Source organism: Phascolarctos cinereus, unplaced genomic scaffold, assembly GCF_003287225.1.
Source record: "Phascolarctos cinereus isolate Bilbo 61053 unplaced genomic scaffold, phaCin_HiC Scaffold_4;HRSCAF=312, whole genome shotgun sequence".
Taxonomy (NCBI): domain Eukaryota; kingdom Metazoa; phylum Chordata; class Mammalia; order Diprotodontia; family Phascolarctidae; genus Phascolarctos; species Phascolarctos cinereus.
This window is the reverse complement of record NW_027555847.1, coordinates 229,002,077-229,022,704: the sequence shown is the minus strand read 5'-3', so window position 1 is coordinate 229,022,704 and position 20,628 is coordinate 229,002,077. Positions and strand designations below refer to the sequence as shown.

General features: G+C 49.6%; 3 protein-coding genes across 10 annotated transcripts; 2 read left to right on the top strand and 1 right to left on the bottom strand.

The window, feature by feature from the left end:
* Positions 1 to 210: 210 nt before the first annotated feature.
* Positions 211 to 2,698, top strand: VKORC1 (vitamin K epoxide reductase complex subunit 1). Its single transcript, XM_021008619.2, is given in 4 exon segments — positions 211 to 490; positions 1,471 to 1,538; positions 1,541 to 1,579; positions 2,049 to 2,698. Coding segments are annotated over 4 exon segments (507 nt in total). The 5' UTR covers positions 211 to 311; the 3' UTR covers positions 2,270 to 2,698.
* A 90-nt stretch (positions 2,699 to 2,788) lies between these two features.
* PRSS53 (serine protease 53) lies at positions 2,789 to 9,828 on the top strand. The gene is given in 11 exon segments (XM_078152956.1): positions 2,789 to 4,360; positions 5,425 to 5,445; positions 5,595 to 5,757; positions 5,955 to 6,220; positions 6,335 to 6,489; positions 6,820 to 7,039; positions 7,393 to 7,543; positions 7,641 to 7,885; positions 8,067 to 8,123; positions 8,126 to 8,211; positions 8,856 to 9,828. Coding segments are annotated over 11 exon segments (1,905 nt in total). The 5' UTR covers positions 2,789 to 4,302; the 3' UTR covers positions 9,339 to 9,828.
* On the bottom strand, positions 9,816 to 20,573 carry ZNF646 (zinc finger protein 646). Of its 8 annotated transcripts, none has more exons than XM_021008432.2 (5): positions 20,478 to 20,573; positions 19,197 to 19,315; positions 18,495 to 18,559; positions 12,332 to 17,943; positions 9,816 to 10,566 (listed from the first exon to the last, which is right to left on the bottom strand). In XM_021008432.2, the coding sequence occupies exons 4-5, from the start codon at positions 17,854 to 17,856 to the stop codon at positions 10,446 to 10,448; spliced, it is 5,646 nt and encodes a 1,881-aa protein (XP_020864091.1). In that variant the 5' UTR covers positions 17,857 to 17,943; positions 18,495 to 18,559; positions 19,197 to 19,315; positions 20,478 to 20,573; the 3' UTR covers positions 9,816 to 10,445. The 8 variants fall into 8 exon arrangements, with proteins under 8 accessions (XP_020864091.1, XP_020864088.1, XP_078009076.1 ...); XM_021008429.2 differs by lacking the exon at positions 20,478 to 20,573 and adding an exon at positions 19,530 to 20,146 and having other exon boundaries at positions 18,495 to 18,562; XM_078152950.1 differs by lacking the exon at positions 20,478 to 20,573 and adding an exon at positions 19,530 to 20,146.
* Between the last annotated feature and the right edge of the window lie 55 nt (positions 20,574 to 20,628).

Here is a 20,628-nt window from a genome sequence, read left to right as displayed (position 1 = left end):
ATCCTTCGCGCCGTTTCTCCATGTCCCACTCTACAGCTTCCAATCTGTTCCCTTGTTTTCCTTTTTAGCCGCAAAGTCTTTACGCGCTTCAACTTTTTTCCTACAACTCCCAGCGGCCTTTGCGCAGGGAGCGCGGTTTCTTTTTTCTTGCTAAGCCTCTTGCCGGATTGGACGAGCCGACTTGGACCGACGGGCCAATCGCCTGGCAGGGCGGAGTGGGCGTGGCTCGCTCCGCTCCTCTCCCAGCCGCGGTGCCCGTGGCTGTTTGTCTAGGGTCTGGCTCCAGGTCTTTGGCCGCCTCGGGAGTTACCATGGTGTCTGTCGCCGGCTGGGGGAGCCCGGGACGGGCGCGGCTCGCGCTTTGCCTGGCGGGGCTCGCGCTCTCCGCTTACGCGCTGCACGTGAAGGCGGAACGCGCCCGGAGCCGGGAGTACCGCGCCTACTGCGACGTGGGCGAGTCCATCAGCTGCTCCCGCGTGTTTTCCTCCCCGTGAGCGCGCGGGGCTGCATCGGGGAGCGGGGTGCATGAAGCACGGAGAGGGGTGCTGGTGGCTTGGGGTGAACGGGAGGAGCCGGGGCCATGCAGGGCGCGGGCCGGGCTACGTTGGCTGTCCAGGGTGGGGTAGGCGAAGCAAGGGGGTTCAGGGCTCGGAGGGGCTCCCCCACCCCGGGACTGTGCCTCATGGCGGGAAGGAAGGGTGGTTGCTGCACCAGAAGGGGTCCTAGGGGGCTTGCATTCCTAGGACTGAGGCTGCGGCCGATCTTGAAAGTGTGACGTGGCTCATCCTCCCTCAGGGGTCATTGGCCTAACGACTGGACCCCAGTGGGAGGGAAAAGCTCAAGGCCTCGACCTCTTAACCCTCTCCAAACCTGGGGATTGAGAGGTGGGGGAGGAGGGGGCGAGGCAGAGAATTGCCTTAGACTTAAGAGTACCCTGGGAGCTATGCTTGGAAGCAAGCCCAGGCCCGAGGGGCCCCCTTCTTTAGCTTGACCCTGGGATCCATTCAAGCATTATTGGACTATCTCCATGTGGCATTTGGGTGGGGAACTTAATCCCTCCGCGGAGCTCATACCACTGAGTCTTGGAGGAAGGAAGGAGGCATGCATTTATTAGGTACCCCTTGTGTGGCAGGTGCTGTGCTAATTACAAATGTTATCTATTTGGTCCTCACCACTTCCTTGGGAGATTGGTGAGGAAACTGAAGCACAAAAGTGACTTGTCCAGGGTCACACAGGAAGTATCTGAGGTGGGATTTGAACTTAGGCCTTCCATCCTCCAGGCCTAGCATTCTATCCATTGCTGCTTTGTCAGAAATCTAGCCTTTGGGGAGGGTTCTGTGTGCATTCCCAAATTGGAGGACCTAACCCCTTCCACAGAAAGGGTAAGCTGGGATGAGACTGGGACCGGTTGCCACCTTTCTCAGCCCGAGTCTCCTTGACTCCTCCCCTCCCCCTTCCTCTACCCTTCAGATGGAGTAAAGGCTTTGGGCTGGTGGAACCCCTCCTGGGCCCTGACAGCATCCTGAACCAGTCCAACAGCATTTCGGTCTTATCTTCTATAGCCAGCAACTCCTTCTGGGTGAGTGGGAAGTCCCTTTGCCCCACAGACTCAGCCCACTTCTTCACAGTGCCCACCCCTTCTCCACAGTCCCTGCCTCTTTCCCCAGAAGCCACACCCATGTTTTCCTAGAATCTTTCTTTATGACCCTAACCCCTCCACTTTCCCCCATTCCCAGTTAGCAGAATGACCCAAGTGACCCTTATGGGCCCAACTCAAGAGTTAGATATGACCTTCCCTACCTCCTTCCCAAGGACTGGTAAAGTAAGATAAAGACCCTTCCCTGCCCTTGAACACTGTGAACAAACTTAAGAAGGGAAGCAGGAAAAAGACTAAAACTGTTGATACAAATGTTTACCAGTAATCAGTATAGATCAGTATCCTGCCTTGCTAGAAGATGATTAAAAGGGGTTGTCAGAGTGGGACTGCTGCAATCTAACAAGGCTTGCTGGACGAAAATGTTCATTCCCCTGCCAATGTCTTCCCCCAGGCTGCTACAGTGCTCCGTGGGCTTCCTCAGTCTTGATGGTCAGCTCCGTTCTTTCTCTTTTGGGCTCACTTTACCTAGCCTGGATCTTGTTTTTTGTGCTGTATGATTTGTGCCTGGTTTGTATCACCACCTATGCCATCAATTTGGGCTTGGCTATACTCAACTACCAGAAGGCCATGGGGCCCTTGGAACTACAGGACCGAAATAAAAAGGGACAATGACTTCAATGACCCTAGTGGGGATCGACAAGCTCTAATTGAACTCTGATCTCACCCAGGAGCCCACACCTCCCGCTACTGAAGTTTGGGTCAAGACTGAAGGATGATGGCAGGATCCTTGCTTACAGTTTAGTCTGTGTTTGACTGTGTTCCATTAACTTTCTGTCCTTGATCTCTTCCCCTTGAATCTCTACCATATCTCCTCTTGCCTTCCACATGCAAAGACCTTCCCCATTCCCCCTTTCCCCACCAAACAGATGAGCTGCTTCCAAGATACCTAGGCAGGCCCCTCCAGATGTCTCTGGAGTCAGTTGCTAATTCCATCCTTCCCCCCAGACTACCACCTGTAGGAGAAGCTGGGATAAAAATTGCTTATCTGTTATGGGGGGGCAGTCTAATTAATACTATTCAATAAAGAAAATGAGAAAGACACATTGCATGGGTATGTGGACTCTTTTTCTGCCTTGTGCCAAGACTAGCCCCATTTCCTTCCCTTGGTAGCTTCAGCATTCAGAGCCATATAGTCCCCACCTTAGGATGCCTGGGGGCTGGTGAGGATGTGAGTCAGCGTTGACACTTTGTTTAGTCCTTTTCCCCACTTTGCAGAGTCATCAAGTCTCCAGGCATTATCAGCCCCAAGCATGGGGAGTAATCCCCCAGAGGTCCTTACCCCATTGCCCTTATGGGGTAGGAAGATTTCTCACCCTGCCTTGGTGAGGAAAGGATCCCCTCCCCAGACAAGAAAAACCATTGGGAATATATTCCATCCTTTGCCCCATGGCTGGGATGATCCCTCTATAGTTTACAGAGCTCTCCAGTAGGGAATATCATTCTCCTTAAAGACTTAAATCGCCCCTTTTAGACTGCAACCTAATTTCATCCCTTAATCTGGTCTATTAGGGCTGGGAAGACAGACTGATAGGGAAATTACAGCATTTGGATTAAGGATAGGGATGGGAATAAGGACAAGACTGGATTTTGTTGGAAGCACCAGAACTAGGAGAATGGTGAAATGCTTATGTTTTGGACGCTTCCCATGGCTGCCCTAGGATCAGACATCTTTTTCGCAGTTTGGGCCACTCAGGCCAACAGATTTTGCTAGGCTAGATTGGAAATGTGATGGAAACTGCTGGGGTGTTGGTCAACCGGACCATAAAGAAGAGGAAAGGAGGAGGCCAATAGGGAACAGAATGAAAGAAGGGAACTGGGATTGAGAAGAGTGAAAATGAGAGAGGGAAAAAAAGCCAGAGGATATGCAATAAGATGCTGGATCAAGGTGTTGGGCAATCTTCTCCAGAATGGGAGGGGAAGGAAATAAGCATTTATTAAGCATCTGCTATGTGCCAGACACTTTATTATCATCTCATTTGCCCCTCAACCATTGGAAAACTGAGGCAAGCAGGTTAAGTGACTTATGAAGAGTGACAGTCGGAGGCTAGATTTAAACTTAGGTCTTCCTGATTCCAGGCCTAGCATTTCATCCAATGTACCACCTAGATAGATGCCTTGAAGGGTCTGGGTCTTATCCCTTGTAAGCAAGAGCTAATCCAAAGACCAGAAAGAGGTAGAGGGAGTACTAAAACCATCGTGGTGAGGAAGGAATATTGCCTGTTATAAATGCTGAATTAAAATTTTGAAGGATGTTGAGATGGAGGCAGTGGAGAATATGACCATTTGATGAGCAAGTGGTTAAAAGCGTGGACTGTGCTCTTTGTTTTCAGAAACACATCAAAAGGGGATGGAGATTTTCCTGGTAAGAGAGCTTGCTGGTGTTAGGGCATAAGATAATGAGACTTGAGCCATCCTGGCTATATTCTTGGGGTAGGGGTCATCTGAGGAAGCAATGTTCCCTTCATAGTTAACAACCCCCAGGGTCAGGCTAGTTTACCCTAACCTGGGATTATGTCAGGGTGGAGGAATTCATTTGGTGAGTGAAGTAGGATGGGGGTGGGACTTGACTGGAGGTGGGGCTCCCCTAGGAAAAGGAGACTTGGTGGCTTCCCCAAGGGCAGCACCAGAGCAGAGCTGGGAGTACCATGAAGTGGAACTGGGGACCAGGATTACTTATATTGGAAGCACTGTTTCTTTCAAGGGGTGAGATATGAAGGGAAGGTAGGAGGGAAAGGACATCAACTGTTCAGGGGAAGAAGGGTGGGCTGTGGGACCCTGGGAGAAACATCTCCAAGGTTGGGTATGTGAACAGCTGGGCTGTTGTAGAGCTCTCTAGCCAAGCACCTCCTGCAGTTTATGGGACCCCTAAGTGGTATGGTGTTGGGCTTTTTGGGGGACCATGAATTTAGGCTGCTTTTGAAAGTTCATTTGTGTGACTGATCACTCAATTATACCTGCCATTCTATAACTGTATATATGTGCCTGTGATCATTTGTGTGAGTCCATGTCTATGCAACCTTGACTGACTCCTTGTGAGACAATCTGTGACTTCACTGATGTGTTAGGTTTATGGTCTTCATAGTTCACTTCACTCTTTCTCTGTGACCAAACATCTGTTTTTCTTTGTGTATCAAGGTGTGGGCATATGTTTTGGGAATGCCATTCTGGGGACTTCTTCCTGGAAGAAGGGGGGGCAAATGGGTTTTTTAGCTCCTGCTAGCCTCCTGTAGCAGATAGATGAACTGGAGACATGGGAGGTAGGATCTCTGGGTTCCTTCTTCCTCCACGTAAAAATGACCAGGATTGCCTTTCTTTTTCCATCCTTAGACCTGTGGGCAACTAGGCTAATGACCCCATCCCTTCCAAAAATCAACTTTGACTCACCTATTGGGAGACAGGATGCCTGGGGTCTAGGAGGGAAATGAGAGGTGGGAAATTGGCCACAGGTTCAGAGTGCTAACTAAGCCCCTGGGATAAGCCTAGGGCCCTCTCCTTGCTTGGATGGCTAAGCACAGAGCTAAGGGAGGAGAAGTAATTACCTCTGAGTTGTCTGACGCTCTGAATCTGTTCCAGTAAAAGCTGCTTCTTGACCTCATAAATATTTTCTTTCTGGGAGGTGGTGGTGATGGAGTCATGGAGTCTCTGAGGGGGAGGAGGTAAGGGGCCTATACCCCTCATTCCAGCTCCTTTCTGGGGACCCAACCTCAGTCCACCATTTTCCTTGACACCAGCAGAACAGACTCACCAGTATCTCTGTCTCTTTTCAGAACTTCATGCAGCTCAACAAGGTAAGATCTAGGAGATCTAAGAGAATGAGGGCCAGAGATGCTTGGGTCTGAGTATGAGGGTGGTAGTGGAACACTATTGTCTAATTTTGAATACAGCCAAGTCTAACTTGGGGGTAATGGTGTCTGAGTGACCTTCCTCTTATGTCTAGCCTGCGGACAGCGTGGTCCTGGCCCTCCCAAACCTCAGGAGGCTGATGCCATGCCAGGAGAATGGCCATGGCAGGCAAGTGTAAGACGACAAGGAGTCCACATCTGCAGCGGCTCCCTGGTCTCGGATACTTGGGTCCTCACAGCTGCCCACTGTTTTGACAGGCGAGTTTGGACAGGCTCACCCATCCACCATGAGGTTGGGACTCCTTTCCTTGACCTAGGTACTAACCATCCTGGCTAAACTTTCATGAGGGCACCCTCTACATAGGACAATTAAAAAAACATAACAAAAAAATCCTTTTTCAGGCTTAGAAATCTTCCTAGGCCAGGAACTTCTAACTACTGTCTTACCCTTGTAGGAACTCTTTGACAGACCCGAGATCCTGGTCAGTGGTACTGGGCTCTCTGCAGCAGGAGGGGATTGGCTTAGGGGCAGAGGAAGTAGGTGTGACCTCTGTCCACATCCCTCAGACATACAGCCACTACACTGAGGGCTCTGACGTGGCCCTCCTCCAGCTGACCCAAAGCCTGCCTCAGTCTCCCGTCTGCCTGCCCCAACCTGGCCACCGTTTCCCTTTTGGAGCCTCCTGCTGGGCCACTGGGTGGGGCCAAGGCACCGAGAGGGGTAAGTGTCACTCCCATGCACTTGTGTGGCTTCCTTGTCTGTCCCTCTAGTACTGTTCCTCAATCCCTTCCCCCAAACCTAGGCACCTAGCCTCTAGCTGCATACCTCCCTCAGCTCCTGGGATCCTCAGGAACCTGCGCCTACGTCTCATAAGCCGCCCCACCTGCAACTGCCTTTACAATCGGCTACATTTGCGGCAGCTCTCCAATCCAGCTCGGCATGGGATGCTGTGTGCCGGGGCCCAGCCTGGAGGTCAAGGTCCCTGCCAGGTATTACTAGAGATGTTAGAGGCCTAGTGGGCAGTAGGGGGGATGGGACTAGGTAGTCACAGAGGAATTGAGATCCTCAGACTAGACACTGGAATTCAGGAAGCAGGGGATTTGTGAGCTAGGCTAGATAGGCAGGTAATAATTTGGGGGAAGGGATGAACACATAAGACACAAGAATGGACTGACAGAACAAGAGAAGTGAATGTGTATAAACAGAAGTCAACAGAAGATGGAAAGATGTGTCAAACTGTGACATCACTAGGCATATTCAGAGGCATCCGAGGGGGTTTGGCAGTCTCCACACCAATATGTCTCGTCTGTTCATTCTAGGGAGATTCTGGGGGCCCAGTGCTATGTGAAGAGCCGGATGGGCGCTGGGTTCAGGTCGGAATCATCAGCTTCTCCTCAAAGTGTGCCCAAGAGGACACCCCAGTGCTGCTGACTGACCTTGCCACCTATGCCCCCTGGTTACAGGCTCAAGCCTCCAGCGCTGCCTTTCTCCACCAGAACTCTGAGGTCTTGGAGAGCAGTGATGAGGACAGCTGCATCTGTACGTGCCAGGGATGCCTGGGTCTGAATTTAGGGGGGAAAGACAGCTAGTACCTTCTCCAGGTTGGAAAACCAATCTGACACAAATGACAGGTCCTACCATTCAGAGTCAGGGAAGCAAGAACTAAAGGCCATGGGGAGAAAGGATAGAACCATCGTTTGTTTCAGCATTAAACGACAACCAAAATAATGTCTGAGGTGGAAGCTACAGTCTTTGGTTAGAATCTAGGGCAACCCAGGCTGGGGAAGGCTCAAAACTCAAAGGGAGCTTAGGAACCATGAACTCAAAACTTCTTGGGGCTGCCAGTAGTTAAGGATTTGGCCCAGGGATTCAAGGTTGTCTTTTTCTTGTAGCCTGTGGTTCACTGAAGGGGAAGGACCCCCATCCTGGCGCTCCTTCCCCATGGCCCTGGGATGCACAACTGAGGCACCTTGGGCAGTTTGTATGTGGAGGGGCCCTGGTGTCTGAGGAAGTGGTGCTGACAGCCGCCCACTGCTTCATTGGGTAAGCCTGCCCCTCAGATCAAAGACTCATGGACTCTAGCCCCTTCATACTCAAGTTCCTATTTTTCCAAATCCTTCACCCATATCTCTTTCCACAGGCGCCAGAGCTTGGAGGAGTGGAGCATAGGGTTGGGTAGGGGTAAGGAGGAAAGAGGGCTTCGCCAACTCACCCTTCATGGTGCTTACACACACCCAGAGGGTGGTCATGATATTGCATTGCTGCTCTTGTCCCAGCCTGTCATCTTTGGTCCCAGTCTTCGGCCCCTCTGTCTGCCCTATGCCTCCCATCATCTGCCTGAAGGGGCACGGGGTTGGGCACAGGGGAGAGCCCAAAAGGGAACAGGTAGGTGGAAATGGGACCTGGAACCTATTTAGAGAAGAGATGGGTATGACCCTTGTACCCAGGCTGGAATTAGGGAACCCAATGCAACACAAGCACTTTGGGGAATCTGGGAGCATAAAGTAAAATTAAAAACAGAAACCAAAAAACCCAACTAGGACCTGGGAGTCTCCTCTCTTCACAGATCTTCGCTCCTCCCTGGCAGTTCCTGTGACTCTCCTTGGCCCCAGAGCCTGCAGCAGACTCATGCTGCTCCTGGGGGTGAGGGTGTCCCCATCCTTCCAGAGATGCTCTGTGGCAGTGCTGTGGGGGAACCTCTCCAGTGTGAGGTGAGGGTGCTTCAGGTAACCCTGAAACCACATTCAAAACTAGGACTCCCATCTTTTATGTTTCAGGCTCTATTTCCTCAGGGAGGCTAAGGAGGGTTCAAAGGCAGCTTTCAACCTTTAGTTCTTATGCCTAATGTCTCCCAATAACAACTTCACACCAAATAGCTCCTAACCCAACAAGTCAACACCTGTTAACATCTATCCCCAACTTCAAACCAACATCCTCTAGCCTGGGACTACCCAATTTCTTATTATGGATACCATAAGGGTAAGATTGGGGGGCGGTTAACAAAAGTCTCCACAGAAATGGCACAGAAGCAGAGTCCTAGTACTGGAGCCACTCCTCGAGTACACCATTCAAGGAGACCTCAGACTTTCTGACAGATCTCGGCTCAGAAAGGTGCTTGCACTGAAAAGACAAGGGTCATTACAACTAGAACTTCATCAACCTCCACCAAAAGCAAAGTATTCTAGAAAGGTCTACCCTTTCCATCCAAATCTTTTTCAACACTGTTCTCCAGCTACTTAGATTTTAACTGGCAAATGTTGCGGGGCAGGGAGCACATAGCTGTGCTTTGCCACAGGCGCCGAGTCTTTAGAAAGCTTGGTAGTAAAGGGTGATGGGTTTTTTCTCCCCTTGCCAGGGCTTGTCAGGATCACCACTGGTGCATGATGTGATGGGCACATGGTTCCTGGCAGGGCTGCACAGCTTCAGTGACGCCTGTAGGGGCCCAGTCCAACCTGGGGTCTTTACTGCACTTCCTGCCTATGAGGACTGGATCAGCAGCCTTAAATGGCAGGTCTATTTTGCTGAAAAACCTGAACCTGATCAAGAGAGCTGCCCTGCTAACCTAAGTATGAAACCCAGCAAGCCACCCCTACTTTTCAATTATCTTATTAGCCCTTCCCTATTCAAACCCTGGCTTTACTCTCCTTCAAAGACTCAGGAGTCTCTTCCCAACCTCTTGCACTGCTCTCTTATCCCTTTGTCCCCAGGGTCTAGGAAAATTGTTCTTTCAATTCTTGCCTTTACTCCCAAGGAAACTGATCTTACAGTTTTGTCAACTGAAAATTTCTTATTTCCTTCCCTCTACCCCCATTTTCCCCTCAGGAGGTGGTCCTTCTAGCTGGTGACTGAGCTTCTCTAAGATGCCTACATCATACAAGGACAGTCCAGAGGTAACTCCCAATTCATTTTCCACCACATGACCCCTGTTCTCTTTCCCTACACCTCATGCTTTTTCTGATTATAGGTGCCAAGGGACTTCAGATGTGATGGTCTTGGAGAGAGATCAGGCCATTCACTCCCGCTTCACAAGGACAGACCAGTGTCTTGTATGCCTGGCTCTGCAGGAATGCAGGAACCCAGCTGGACCTGGGAAGAAATGTGAGCACCACAGAGCCAGGAAGAGGCAGAAGAGAAAACCACTCCACGCCTCCAGTAATCCCTTGCAGGACAGGGAGATTTCAGCAGAATCTTCCCAGAATCTCTTGTTGGTCCACCCCCCCAAACCCAACCCAAACTGTGCATGTTCCACCACACAGGAAAAGCCCCCCAGTGAAGAGATTTCTCCCTTCTCCACATGCCAGACACACAATACATATTACAGCAGTCAACTTTTTTCTTAAAATTTCCTTTTTTTTTGGAGCAAATTTTCCCTTTTTTAAAACTTAAATAAAACCTTACAAAATAGACTTTAGAAAATAAGTTACAAATTGTAGCAAAAGGCTTTTCCCCCAAGGGAGAAATCTCATTCCCTTCTCCCTCTTTGGGAGTCTAGATATCTCCCTTGAACCTATGCTTTCCCTCCCCTTCATTCTTAAGACTCCAAGGTTCCTCTGTCTTATATCCCTCTTTCTATGACCACACAGTAGATCTAGGGTCCTTGATGCTGAGGAAGAGAGGGGGGAAAAAAGAACTCAGTACAGCTCTAATCCTTTCCTAAAAACTGGACAACCAGCATCCTAGAAAATTAGCCCCATACAGCAGAAAATGGGAGCCAAAGAGAAATGGCAAAAGGGCAGAAACATCTTCTCCAGGGTTGGGATTTTCCCCCACATCCTGGATCTTTCATTGGAAGGAAGGGGAAGAAAGCATCTCTAACCGTATTCTATCCTGCCAAGTTTCCTGAGTCCTTCCCAAGAGGATGACAGGAGAGATCAAGATATCCAAACTCTCCTGAGTTAAATGCAGAAATAAGAAGCCTGATGTCCCAGTCTTTGGGAGAAACAGTTCAGAGGGAGAAGCCGAGGTCTGGAGGCCACTGGAGTGAAGGATCTAGGACCAGAATCACAGGGGTAGATGGAGGGGAGATGAGAGATCCCCACCTCCTGCTGTAGGTGACTCTGTGTCTCCTGAGGGAAGAAAGAGAGAAAAACATAAAGTCACTGGCTGAGTGTATATACTTACACAATTAAATAGAACTTTAAATCCTCAAGTGTCTAAACCTCAGCCAAATGTTAGATTTTCTGTTGTTTTGTGAAACTAGGAATCTAACTTTCACTTCTTTTCTAAGATCCAGATATTATGTTCTTCCAATTTTCTTAAGGTCAAAAAGCTTTTGCTCCTGAAAGGATCATCTTCCTGAATGTCTCCATCTTTCTTTTCTGTCATTTTTCCTTTTAAGAATCTCCCCACCTTCCTAAGAACCACTCTAATTTGAGGGGTCAGTTTGCCATGGATGCCCTGGCCTGTAAAAAGGGGATAGAGTCTGAGGTGGCTCAGCTGAGATGTGGTGAGAAGGATACTTGGACTTGACATGGAACATGCTTCATCAAAACAAGAGAAAGTAGATGAGAAAAGAACTAGATCTTTGGGAAATTTAAAAAAGCAGGCTGGAAAAACAAACTGCCAAACTATCCCTGCCTCAGTTTCCCCTCTGGTATAAGAAGAGAAGGCTCATTCTAGAGCCACAATGTATATAGACTCCATTCCTGCTTCCGTTTTCTCTGTGGCAAACTGAAAAGGCTCATCCTATAAGCCATGGTGGGTGGAGGTACTTTATACTTTGATCCCCTTTGATAGAAGATGCAAAATGGGGGCTAATTATTGTTATTGCTTCAGCCAGGGCTTCAAAGAACCAATTAACTGTGACTCAGCCCTGGAGCAAGAGGCAAGCTTGGGATTCAGAGGGAGGGAGAAGGATGACTGGGACCTGGAAAGAAATGACAGACTTAGAGAAAAACTAAACCAAAGAAAAAAGGATGCCTATATTTTAAGAGAGCTGCAGGTTCTAAGGGAAAGGAATAAGTAACAAGCTGCTGAGGTGACAAGGGAATTGAGGGCAAAAAATATGGCAAAACAGCCAAGGACTGTGAAGTAGAGGGATTAAAATGGTGTGGAAAGGTGGGAGTCCAGGTTCTCCTAGGCTACAGGAGGGAAGTAAGATATAGACATAAGGAGAGAAACATAAGTGCAATATAAGTGACCCAGCTCGATCAGCAGTCTAAACATGCTGTCTAAACAGTGGGGAACTGACACTTCTTCACTTATTCCTTTTCTTGCTGCCTGCTCTTCGAATGGGTAACAATTTTGGAATTTTCAAAAGTAAAAAGGTACATATGTTGATTTAGTCTATTTCCTTGCCAAGCAGGAAGAGATTCCAGATTTGGTTAACTAAGGGGTACAGAGCTGACTTCTCAAAAGAAAAAAAAAAAGAAAGAAAATTTCCAACAGCAAAAGGAACAGATAGGTCAATTCCAGCTGTGTCCTTATTTATAGCCACTCTGACCAGCCTCTTTTCTGAGCTCAAAGAATTCTCTAAACCTGCTCTTCAATCCCCTCATAGCTCCTCTATCTATCCTGCCCCAGGCCTTCCACCAAACTGCATCACACATTACCCTACTAGAACTCAGATAATTGGGCCCCCAGACCTTGACTCACCCCTCCACCTAATTCCTCTGCACCCCCAGAATGCAAGGATTTCACAGGTCCTCTTTCTTTCCTATGCCCAAGCATCTTAAATTTCTGAACACCACTCATAACCTAAGCGTGTTGCTCCTCCCTTCCTTGTTCTCTCCCCACTTTAGGATTCTGACTTTCAAAGTCCCATCCCACTTTGCCTCCCAATACTCTTCATTTTTCTTCATAAGACTACCTCCCTTCTACCCCCCAACTCACGTCCTCATACCAGTGCCAGTCATTGTCCACTCCTCCTTGTGTTGTTGCTGGTGCTGCAAGAAGCTGATTTGGCGACGGAAGCGGCGAGGGCAATGTGAGCACGAGAAGGGGCCTTCTCGAGGTGCATGGACCCTCCTATGGCCTTCCAGTCGGGCTGCTGTCCGAAAGGCTTTGCCACATACTCCACAGCGATGGCGCTTAGGATCTGTGTGTGTCCTTCCATGATTCTTGAGGGCCAACAGGTTAGGCAGTAGCTTGGGACAGAGGGAGCAAGGATAAAGACCTGTGGCATGGGCTTTTTGGTGGTTCAACAGGCTGCCAGCATGACGATAAGAGCGCCCGCACTGGGTACAACAGAAGGGACGATCTTCTTCTGTGGCTTGTTTTAGCCCCACTTCTTTTACCTCCTTCACAGCTGTCTCAGACCCTGACATTTCTTTGGTGGCTCTGTGGGTCTCCCCTTGCCCTGACATTTGCTCATCTTCCATATCCCTTTTAGTCTCAACCTCTTGCCCATCAGCTTCCTCCATTTGAGGTGGGGTCTGGCCTTGACCCAAATCATGGGCTCGCTGATGGCTGGTCAGCTCACGGGAGGCACGGAAAGCTTTTCCACAGTGAGGGCACTTGAAGCGACGGGTTGCTGTGTGAATGCGACCATGGTTTTTGGCAGCCATGGGATTTGAAAATTCTTTAGAGCAGAGCTGACAGTGGTAACGGCCTGTTTTGTGGGTATTGCGGTGGTTTAGAAGACTGCCTGCATGCCGGTAGGTTTTGCCACACTGTCCACAGCAGAAAGGGCGGAGTTCTAGCTGGGATTGAGAACCGCTATCTTGGTCCTGGGTCTGCCCACTATCCCAGCCTTCTAAGCTACTTAGATCCGGTTCACTAGGTTGACTATCTTCCTGACTGCATGGACTCCCAAACCCATAGTCACTGGAGCTAGTGTGTTTTTGGCTACCTGGTTTGCCCACTGGTGTCTCATTAATATGCCACCCATCTGTTTTCCCAGTGATCCAGGACAATGGCTCTCTATTGCTTTCCTGACCTCCTGATAACCCACTGGAGCCCTGACCTAATTCTTCTGTGCCTTTAGCTTGGGTATTAACCTGAGCTCCAAGTTCATACTCACATGATCTTCCTTCTAATTCACTGATATCTGCTTGACTCTCATCTCGAATGACAGTTGTTTGGCTGAGGACTTTAATTACATCTAGCTCCCTCTTAGTCGCTTCTTCATGTTCCCTTAGGTGCCTTTCTAGAGATGCCCGTCTAGGGAAACTGCGGCTACAAAGGGCACAGCGTACAGTTATCCGAGGTCCACCCCCACGCCTTGCCCTTCCTGTCCGTCGCCTCCGGCTCTCTGAGTGTAGGCGCTGGTGGTTCTTTAGTGCCATACGGTTTGAATAGGTTTTAGGGCAAGCTGGACAGCTGTATTGCCCTATCTCATGACTCCGTCGATGGTTCAGGAGGCTCCCAGCATGCCGATAAGTCCTCCCACACTGCCCACAACGGAAAGGTCGTTCATCTCGTGGTAGTGACGGTGATTTTGGCAGCAGTTTTCGAGCTCCTCCAGGATTGCCATTTCGAGGCTCCCCATGGACATGCTGATGGTTAGCCAGCTGTTTTCGCAACCGAAAGGCTTTACCACATTCTCCACAATGGAAACGACGGGGTTCAGCATGAATACGTCGGTGGTTCTTGAGAGCCATGAGATTAGAGAAACCCTTGGAGCAGGCCTGGCAGCCAAAGTGTCCTGTTTGATGGCTCTGTCGATGGTTGATGAGGCTACCAGCATGTTTATATGTCCGACCACACAATTCACAGCCAAAGGGACGATCCATACTGGCCTCTTTCTCTGAATTCCCCTCTTCTATGCCACTGTCTTTTAGTGGCACTTCCTCCTCCTTCACAGTGGTCTCCTCTGGCTCTTTCTTTATGGGTATTTCTTCTACTGCCTTCTCTTTAAGCTCTTTCTGCACTTCTTCTGATGTCATCTGCAGTGGCCCTACCTCTGCTGCCTTCCGTGTTTCCTTGCTTTCTACCGTAGGGATGACCCCTAACTGGGGTTCTGCCCCTTTGCAACGGGGATGATTACGTAAGTGATTTCGGTAAGCAGCCAAGTTGGGATATCTTCGGGCACAGATGGGACAGGCAAAGTCTCCTGTCTGATGAATCTTACGGTGGTTCACCAGGCTCCCACCATGGCGATAGGTTTTGCCACACTGACTACATTGAAAGGGACGAGGCTGGGCAGGAGAGAGGGCCTCAGGAATAACTTCTACACTGGTGCCTTCTATCTCTAATACAGAAGTTGTGTCCATAGTCCCCACAGCTTCCATACTGTCTCTAGACACAGTGTCCAAACACTCCCCAGAAATAGTGCCTGTGTCATCTTGAGAGACAGAGTCTACAATGCTCTCAGATATATCACCCACAATTGTCTCTGAGATCTCATTCTTCTCTTCCACGTCTGCGGAAGTCACATCCATTCCATCTACAGAAATATTCCCTAGACTCTGATGGTGGCGCTCCAGACTTCCTAGGTCATCATATGTCTGGCCACAGCAGGCACAGATGTGCCCATAGCCAGCCCCATCCAGCCCTTCCACCTCCCGCTGTAGTTGGTTTAGTAACTCTGCTTCCGAGAGCTGCAAGGGAATGGAGTTACAGCTCAATGTCTCTTCCTCTTCATCCTCTGAAGAAGCCTGGCTCTCACTAGGGGAATCATGGGCCTGACTTCTATGCTGTCTATAATCTGCTCTCCCAGGGAAGATCATGCCACAGAGGCAACAAAGAAAAGGCTGCCCTGATGTGGCTTCTCCTGGTCCATGGTTCTGAAAATGGCTGCGTAGGGCAGAAAGTGAGTCAAATTCCTTAGGGCAGAGTGAACACTGGTAGATGCCTGGTGGGTGGCAAGGTCGATGGTTCAGTAAGCCAGCTGTATGGTGGAAAGATCGTCCACAATCATGACATGTATGGTGGCCAGAGGTCCGCCAACCATTGAGAGCCTCAGGGCCATGAGAAATGGCATCACACACACTCTCCTGTTTGTGTTCCCCTTCTACCACAACTGGAGTGTCCCCACTGCCTCCCTTATTGCCTGTTGTTACTAGGTTCCCAAGGAAACAGGACTCCTTCCCTTCTAGTCCTTCTTCATTGGTTTTGCCCTCTTCATTACCCTGGAAGCAGGCCTCATCTCTTTCTAGCTTATGTTTGTCTCTCTCAAAATCACCCTGAAAATAGTTTTCATTGCTTTCCAACTTGCCATTGGCCATATTAACTCCATTCACTTTCACATCTTTGTGAAAGTCAATTTTCTCTTTTTCTTCCTCTTTCACAACCAAATCCTTGTCCTGGTAGTCCTCTGGTGAGGATTCATTTCTATCTGTTACAACTATTCCACTGCCATTTCCATCACTCCGCCACTGGTGCCTCTTGCTCCGTCTCTGGCTATGACGTCGTAAGTGGCTCTTCATAGCTGCCACAGTATGGAAGTGCTTGGCACATGTCTCACATCCAAAGTCACCTGTCTGGTGGGTCTGTCTGTGGTTGATGAGACTTCCTGAATGTCGATAAGTCTTCCCACAGTCTCTACAGGAATAGGCCCTCGGAGGTGACTCTGCTGACTCAACTCTATTACCCTCCCCTTCTTGATGGGTTTGGCCATGTTTTTTTAAGCTCTGTACATCTTCAAAAAGCATCCCACAAAGACCACATATTTGTGCCACTGCCATGTCTACTTCTGAGTGGCTGTCCATCACCCCTTCTTCACCGGGATCTTCTTTTCCTTGGGCTGTCTGCTGTTCCTTCTCCTCTTCAGGGCAATCCTCCTCTTGACTAGGGGTAGAATCCTCTCTTTCTAGGCCAGGTGTGATATCCTCTCCATCCTGACTCAGTGGTTCTTCTCTCCCTTGACTCCCACTGCGCCGTGCTGCTTTAAAATGCACCCTCACATGATTGCGAAGGGCCATGAGGTTTGGATACTGGCGAGGGCAAAGGGAACACTGATATTCACCAGTCTGATGGCTGTGTCGGTGGTTTACCAGGCTTCCCCGGTGACGGTAAGCCCGACCACACTCACTGCATTTATAGGGGCGATGGTCTGTGGTAGTATTTGGAGTAGAGGGATTCTCTTCCTCCTCTGGGTCAACCTCTGGTGGTGGTGCTTTTAGGGAAGGTAGTGGTGTGGGAGGTGGTGGTTGATGTTCTTCCTCCCCCCCACTACGACGAGTTTTAAGATGGGCCCGCAAGTGATTTTTGAGGGCTGCAGCATTGAACAGCTGCTTTGGACAGACTGGGCAGGGATAGACACCAGTCTCATGACTCTTCCGATGATTGATAAGGCTCCCAGCATGTCGGTAAGTACGGCCACAATCAGCACAACGGAAAGGCCTATATTCTTCTACTCCACCCTCATGAAGCTCCCCAGCATCAAGCTCTCCAGAAGTGTTGAACTCCCCTGAGGCATTAAGTTCCTTGGTACCATGAAGCTGATCTTTACCATGACCACTTTCTCCATGGCCATTGGCAGATGGCTCTCCTTTTTCTTCCCATGGTAGTCCCTTCCCTTCTCCCTCATGGACTTGTTGGTGTCCTAACAATTCACTAGGCAGCCGGAAAGCCCGGGGGCATCGAGGACACTGGTAAGGCCTATACTGAGCATGTAATCTAGAATGATTCTTTAGGGCCATAAGATTAGAAAACTCCTTGAAGCATACAGCACAGGGGTAAACACCTAGGGCATGGCTCTGACGGTGGTTGGTTAGGCTTCCAGCATGTTTATAGGCTTTGCCACATTGTCCACACTTATATCGACGTTCATCCTCAGCAGGGAGGGACTGAGGTGATCTTTCATTCCCTGTAAAATCGACCATGGATTCAGCTAAGTACTGCTCTAAATTGCTAAGAAGGCTATTGGCTGGACCAGGAAGAGCAGGGGCCTCTGTGGGACCTGATGTATTTCCCCACCCCTCTGCACTCTCTTTAGAATCTGTCCTGTTCTCCCAGCTATCCTTGTGTCCGGGTGGCTTTTCCCAGGTACTAGAGGCCTCTCTAGGATCTGGCCTAGCCTCCCATACATGTGTACTTTGTCCATGGCTTGCCTGGTTGTTCCAGTTTTCCACAGGACCAGGCACACCCCCCCAAATGTCAGTAGCAGTCATCTGACCCTGGCTATATGATGTGGCCTCTTTGTGGCGGGGGGGCCTGTGCCTCCTTCGGCCCTCAGGGGCATGAGTCCTCAGGTGACTCTTGAGGGCCATAGGATTGGAGAAGTCCTTGTTGCATGTGGTACAAGGGAAGCGGCCAATCTCATGGGTCCGTCGATGATTGACCAGACTGCCTGCATGACGGTAACCCCGCCCACACTGCACACATCGGTATGGCCGAGGGATCCCATCAGCCTCATCAACATTCCTGCTTGGAAGTGAGTGATGCAGCAGCTCACGATGACGTGCCAGTTCTGGAAGACTGGGGAAATGACGCTGACAATCAGGGCAGCTGATCAAGGCAGGGGTATCCTCCATGAGGTTGCAAGGCAAACTGCAGAGTGCTCAGGAAACACAGGCAGGTGGTAATAGCATCTTCTTGTTCTAGAGAGGCAGCAAAAAGAACTAGAAATAATGAAAAAAAAAGCATTAAGAAAGGAATTGAGAAGGTAACCTACTGCTTAAGTGAGCTTGTCCATTAGGTAACATCTGAGAAGTTATCTCAGGTCCTGCATTAAAGTCCTAATTCCATGTGATCAAATGGAACCCCACCATCTCAATTTTCCCCAGAGGAAAACACAGATGGGGCAACTGAGATACTGCCCTAACACCAAATGCTTTCCTGGATCAAAGGCAGAAATTCCTGTTATCTTTTATCTCTTCTTATCCCCAAAGTTCAGCACTGAGACCCCTTAACTGTAGTTGGTATCACAATCCAAAGAATCTTTTCCTTTTTCTGTCTTTAATACCACCTCCAGACTGAATCTAGTTGTCTTTAGTGACTCCCCACCCACCCCCTTTATAGATCTAAAATGAGAAACCACCTTTTCTCCTGACACAATGAACTGTTTTTTATCTCTCTCAAGTTTTCTCTTTCTTAAATCTTTGGTTAAGAATAAAGCTCACTTTTTACCATCCAAGCTAATTTATCTGAGATACAGTCACACCAATAATACCTTGTATGGGCTGCTGGGGATCCAAGTCAGAGCCTCTCTCTTATCACTACTCTCCAGTTGAAGATCTGCTAAGTAAAAAAATCAGGACTCACTGTTCAGATAAAGACTAGCTTCTATAAGTTACCTATACCTTCCACTTTCCTCTTAACCATTTATTTTACTATTCTAGCCTCATATTTTACCTACCCACACCCTATTCTCTTCCCTACTTCTTTTACTCTTGATCCTTTGCTAATCATGCACTCCCATTAAAACGGTTCTCATCTAATAAACACCTCTTAGATATAAAAAAAACTTTTGAGTTCACATATCCCTTTTCATATTATCCTCACAATAACTCTGTAAAGTAGGGAGAACAGAGAATGATAATTCCCTTCTATATTACAGATGAAGAAAGTAAGACCCAGAAGGAGGACTTGGCTAAGGACATACAGCTGAATAAGTGGCAAAGTTAGGGAGTCTTAAACCTTCTGATTCTTAGTCTTATCCTCCTTTCATTATAAGCAGCTGGTTCCCAACTTCCCTTTTGCCTCCTGCTACCTCCTCTCTTCAAACTTTCCTATCTCTGTATATCTTTTCCCCTCTTTCTCAGTCATCCTTTTACTTTCCCCCTCTTTCTTCATTCCTCTAGCCTCTTCTCTCCCGAACTCCAACTCTTGGTCTTCACCATATACATGCAAATACACACCAATGTACACACACCTCTGACTTCAGCCCTGCCTCTGCTTCCAAAAGGCCCTTTCTTCTGGCTGCCCCAAGAGGACCCCACAGTCCTGCTCTTCTCTTAGATCAATCTCAGCCGCCGGCTCTCTCTAGCTGTTCTAGGATACAAGAGGAAATGGACACATGAATGTCCCACTTTCTCTCCAGGGCTTTCAGACCAAAAAGGGAAGGTCTTCGATGCCCCCCTCCCCCGACGGCAGCCAGCACTGACTTCACCTTCCGGCCTCCCGCTGTCCCCAAGCCCTTCTCTTGCCCCCCCACCCCCACCCCCGCCCAGCCCTTCAGGCCCTCAAGTCCCCTCCCCTCCCTCACCTCGCCTCGCCTCCCTGGGGGCGGGGAGAGGGCGCCGGTCCCTTTCTGGGCTCCCTGCCTCCAGCTCGCCAGTTGATTGGGAGGGGCCCAAAGTCCTTCGTTTCCCTAGGGACTGAGAGTTAAATTGGGGGGTGGGGGGTGGGGAGGGAGGTCGGAGGGTGTGGAAGACGACAACCAAGTTGCGTTCGTTCGTATAAGGCAACGGTCGAATGGGACTGGGGGGATTGGGGGGTCCGAGTCTCAAGAAGGCTGGTGGGCCGTTCGCGCGTGCGCACAATGAAGCCCACTACTTCTCCTCCTCCCCCAGAACCCCCCCCCAACCGCCCAAGAGTTCTGCGAGGTAGGGAGGGATGGGGGAGGGGGTGGAAGAGAGGAATCAGTCACCCGATGCCCACTCAAGTTCCCCCCCCAGGAGGGGGGGGAAGGGTCTCTCGCCCACGCGCAAGCGCGCTCGGGCCAGGAAGCCAAGGAAGGGGAGGAAGGGAAAGTGGGGAGGGAAAAGGGAAGGGGAAGGAGGGGGAAAGGAAAGGGAGCTCAGCTGGCACGAGCCCGAGGTCTCCCCCGGCTCCGCGGACACTTCCTATTGTTACTAGGAAACAGGAAGTGTTCGCTGTTCAAAGGCTTCCCAACTAACCTCCGCCAAACCCGCCCCGGTAGCACTTTCTCTTCTTTTCGGCCTGCCCAATGAAACCTCTCCGTTTCTGATGTCAGGGAACGGTATCCAAGGCACAATGCTAGCCCCGCCCACATCGCTAGGCACACTTCCGTTTGTCCAATGACTGTTAAACTGCACATCCGGTAGGGTACAGCTAAAATAGTTCCCGCCATACATTTCTTTAGGAACGGCAATCAAATGATTGCCCCTGTTACACGCTACAGGTCAGGTGGGTCCTAGACAAATGGCTCTCTCTACTAATAGCTAGAGACACTTCTTATAGGGTTGCCCACCTTGGTTAGTTATCTTCCTCTTCCGGTGACGTTAGCGTCCATGTTACATGACAGAGGTAGTCACCGGAAGTGTGGCTTGCTTCAAGTCCTCATGGGTGCGTCGCCTAAATCTTTCCCCACCCAATGACAGCTGAGGGAGTCCACTCGGTCT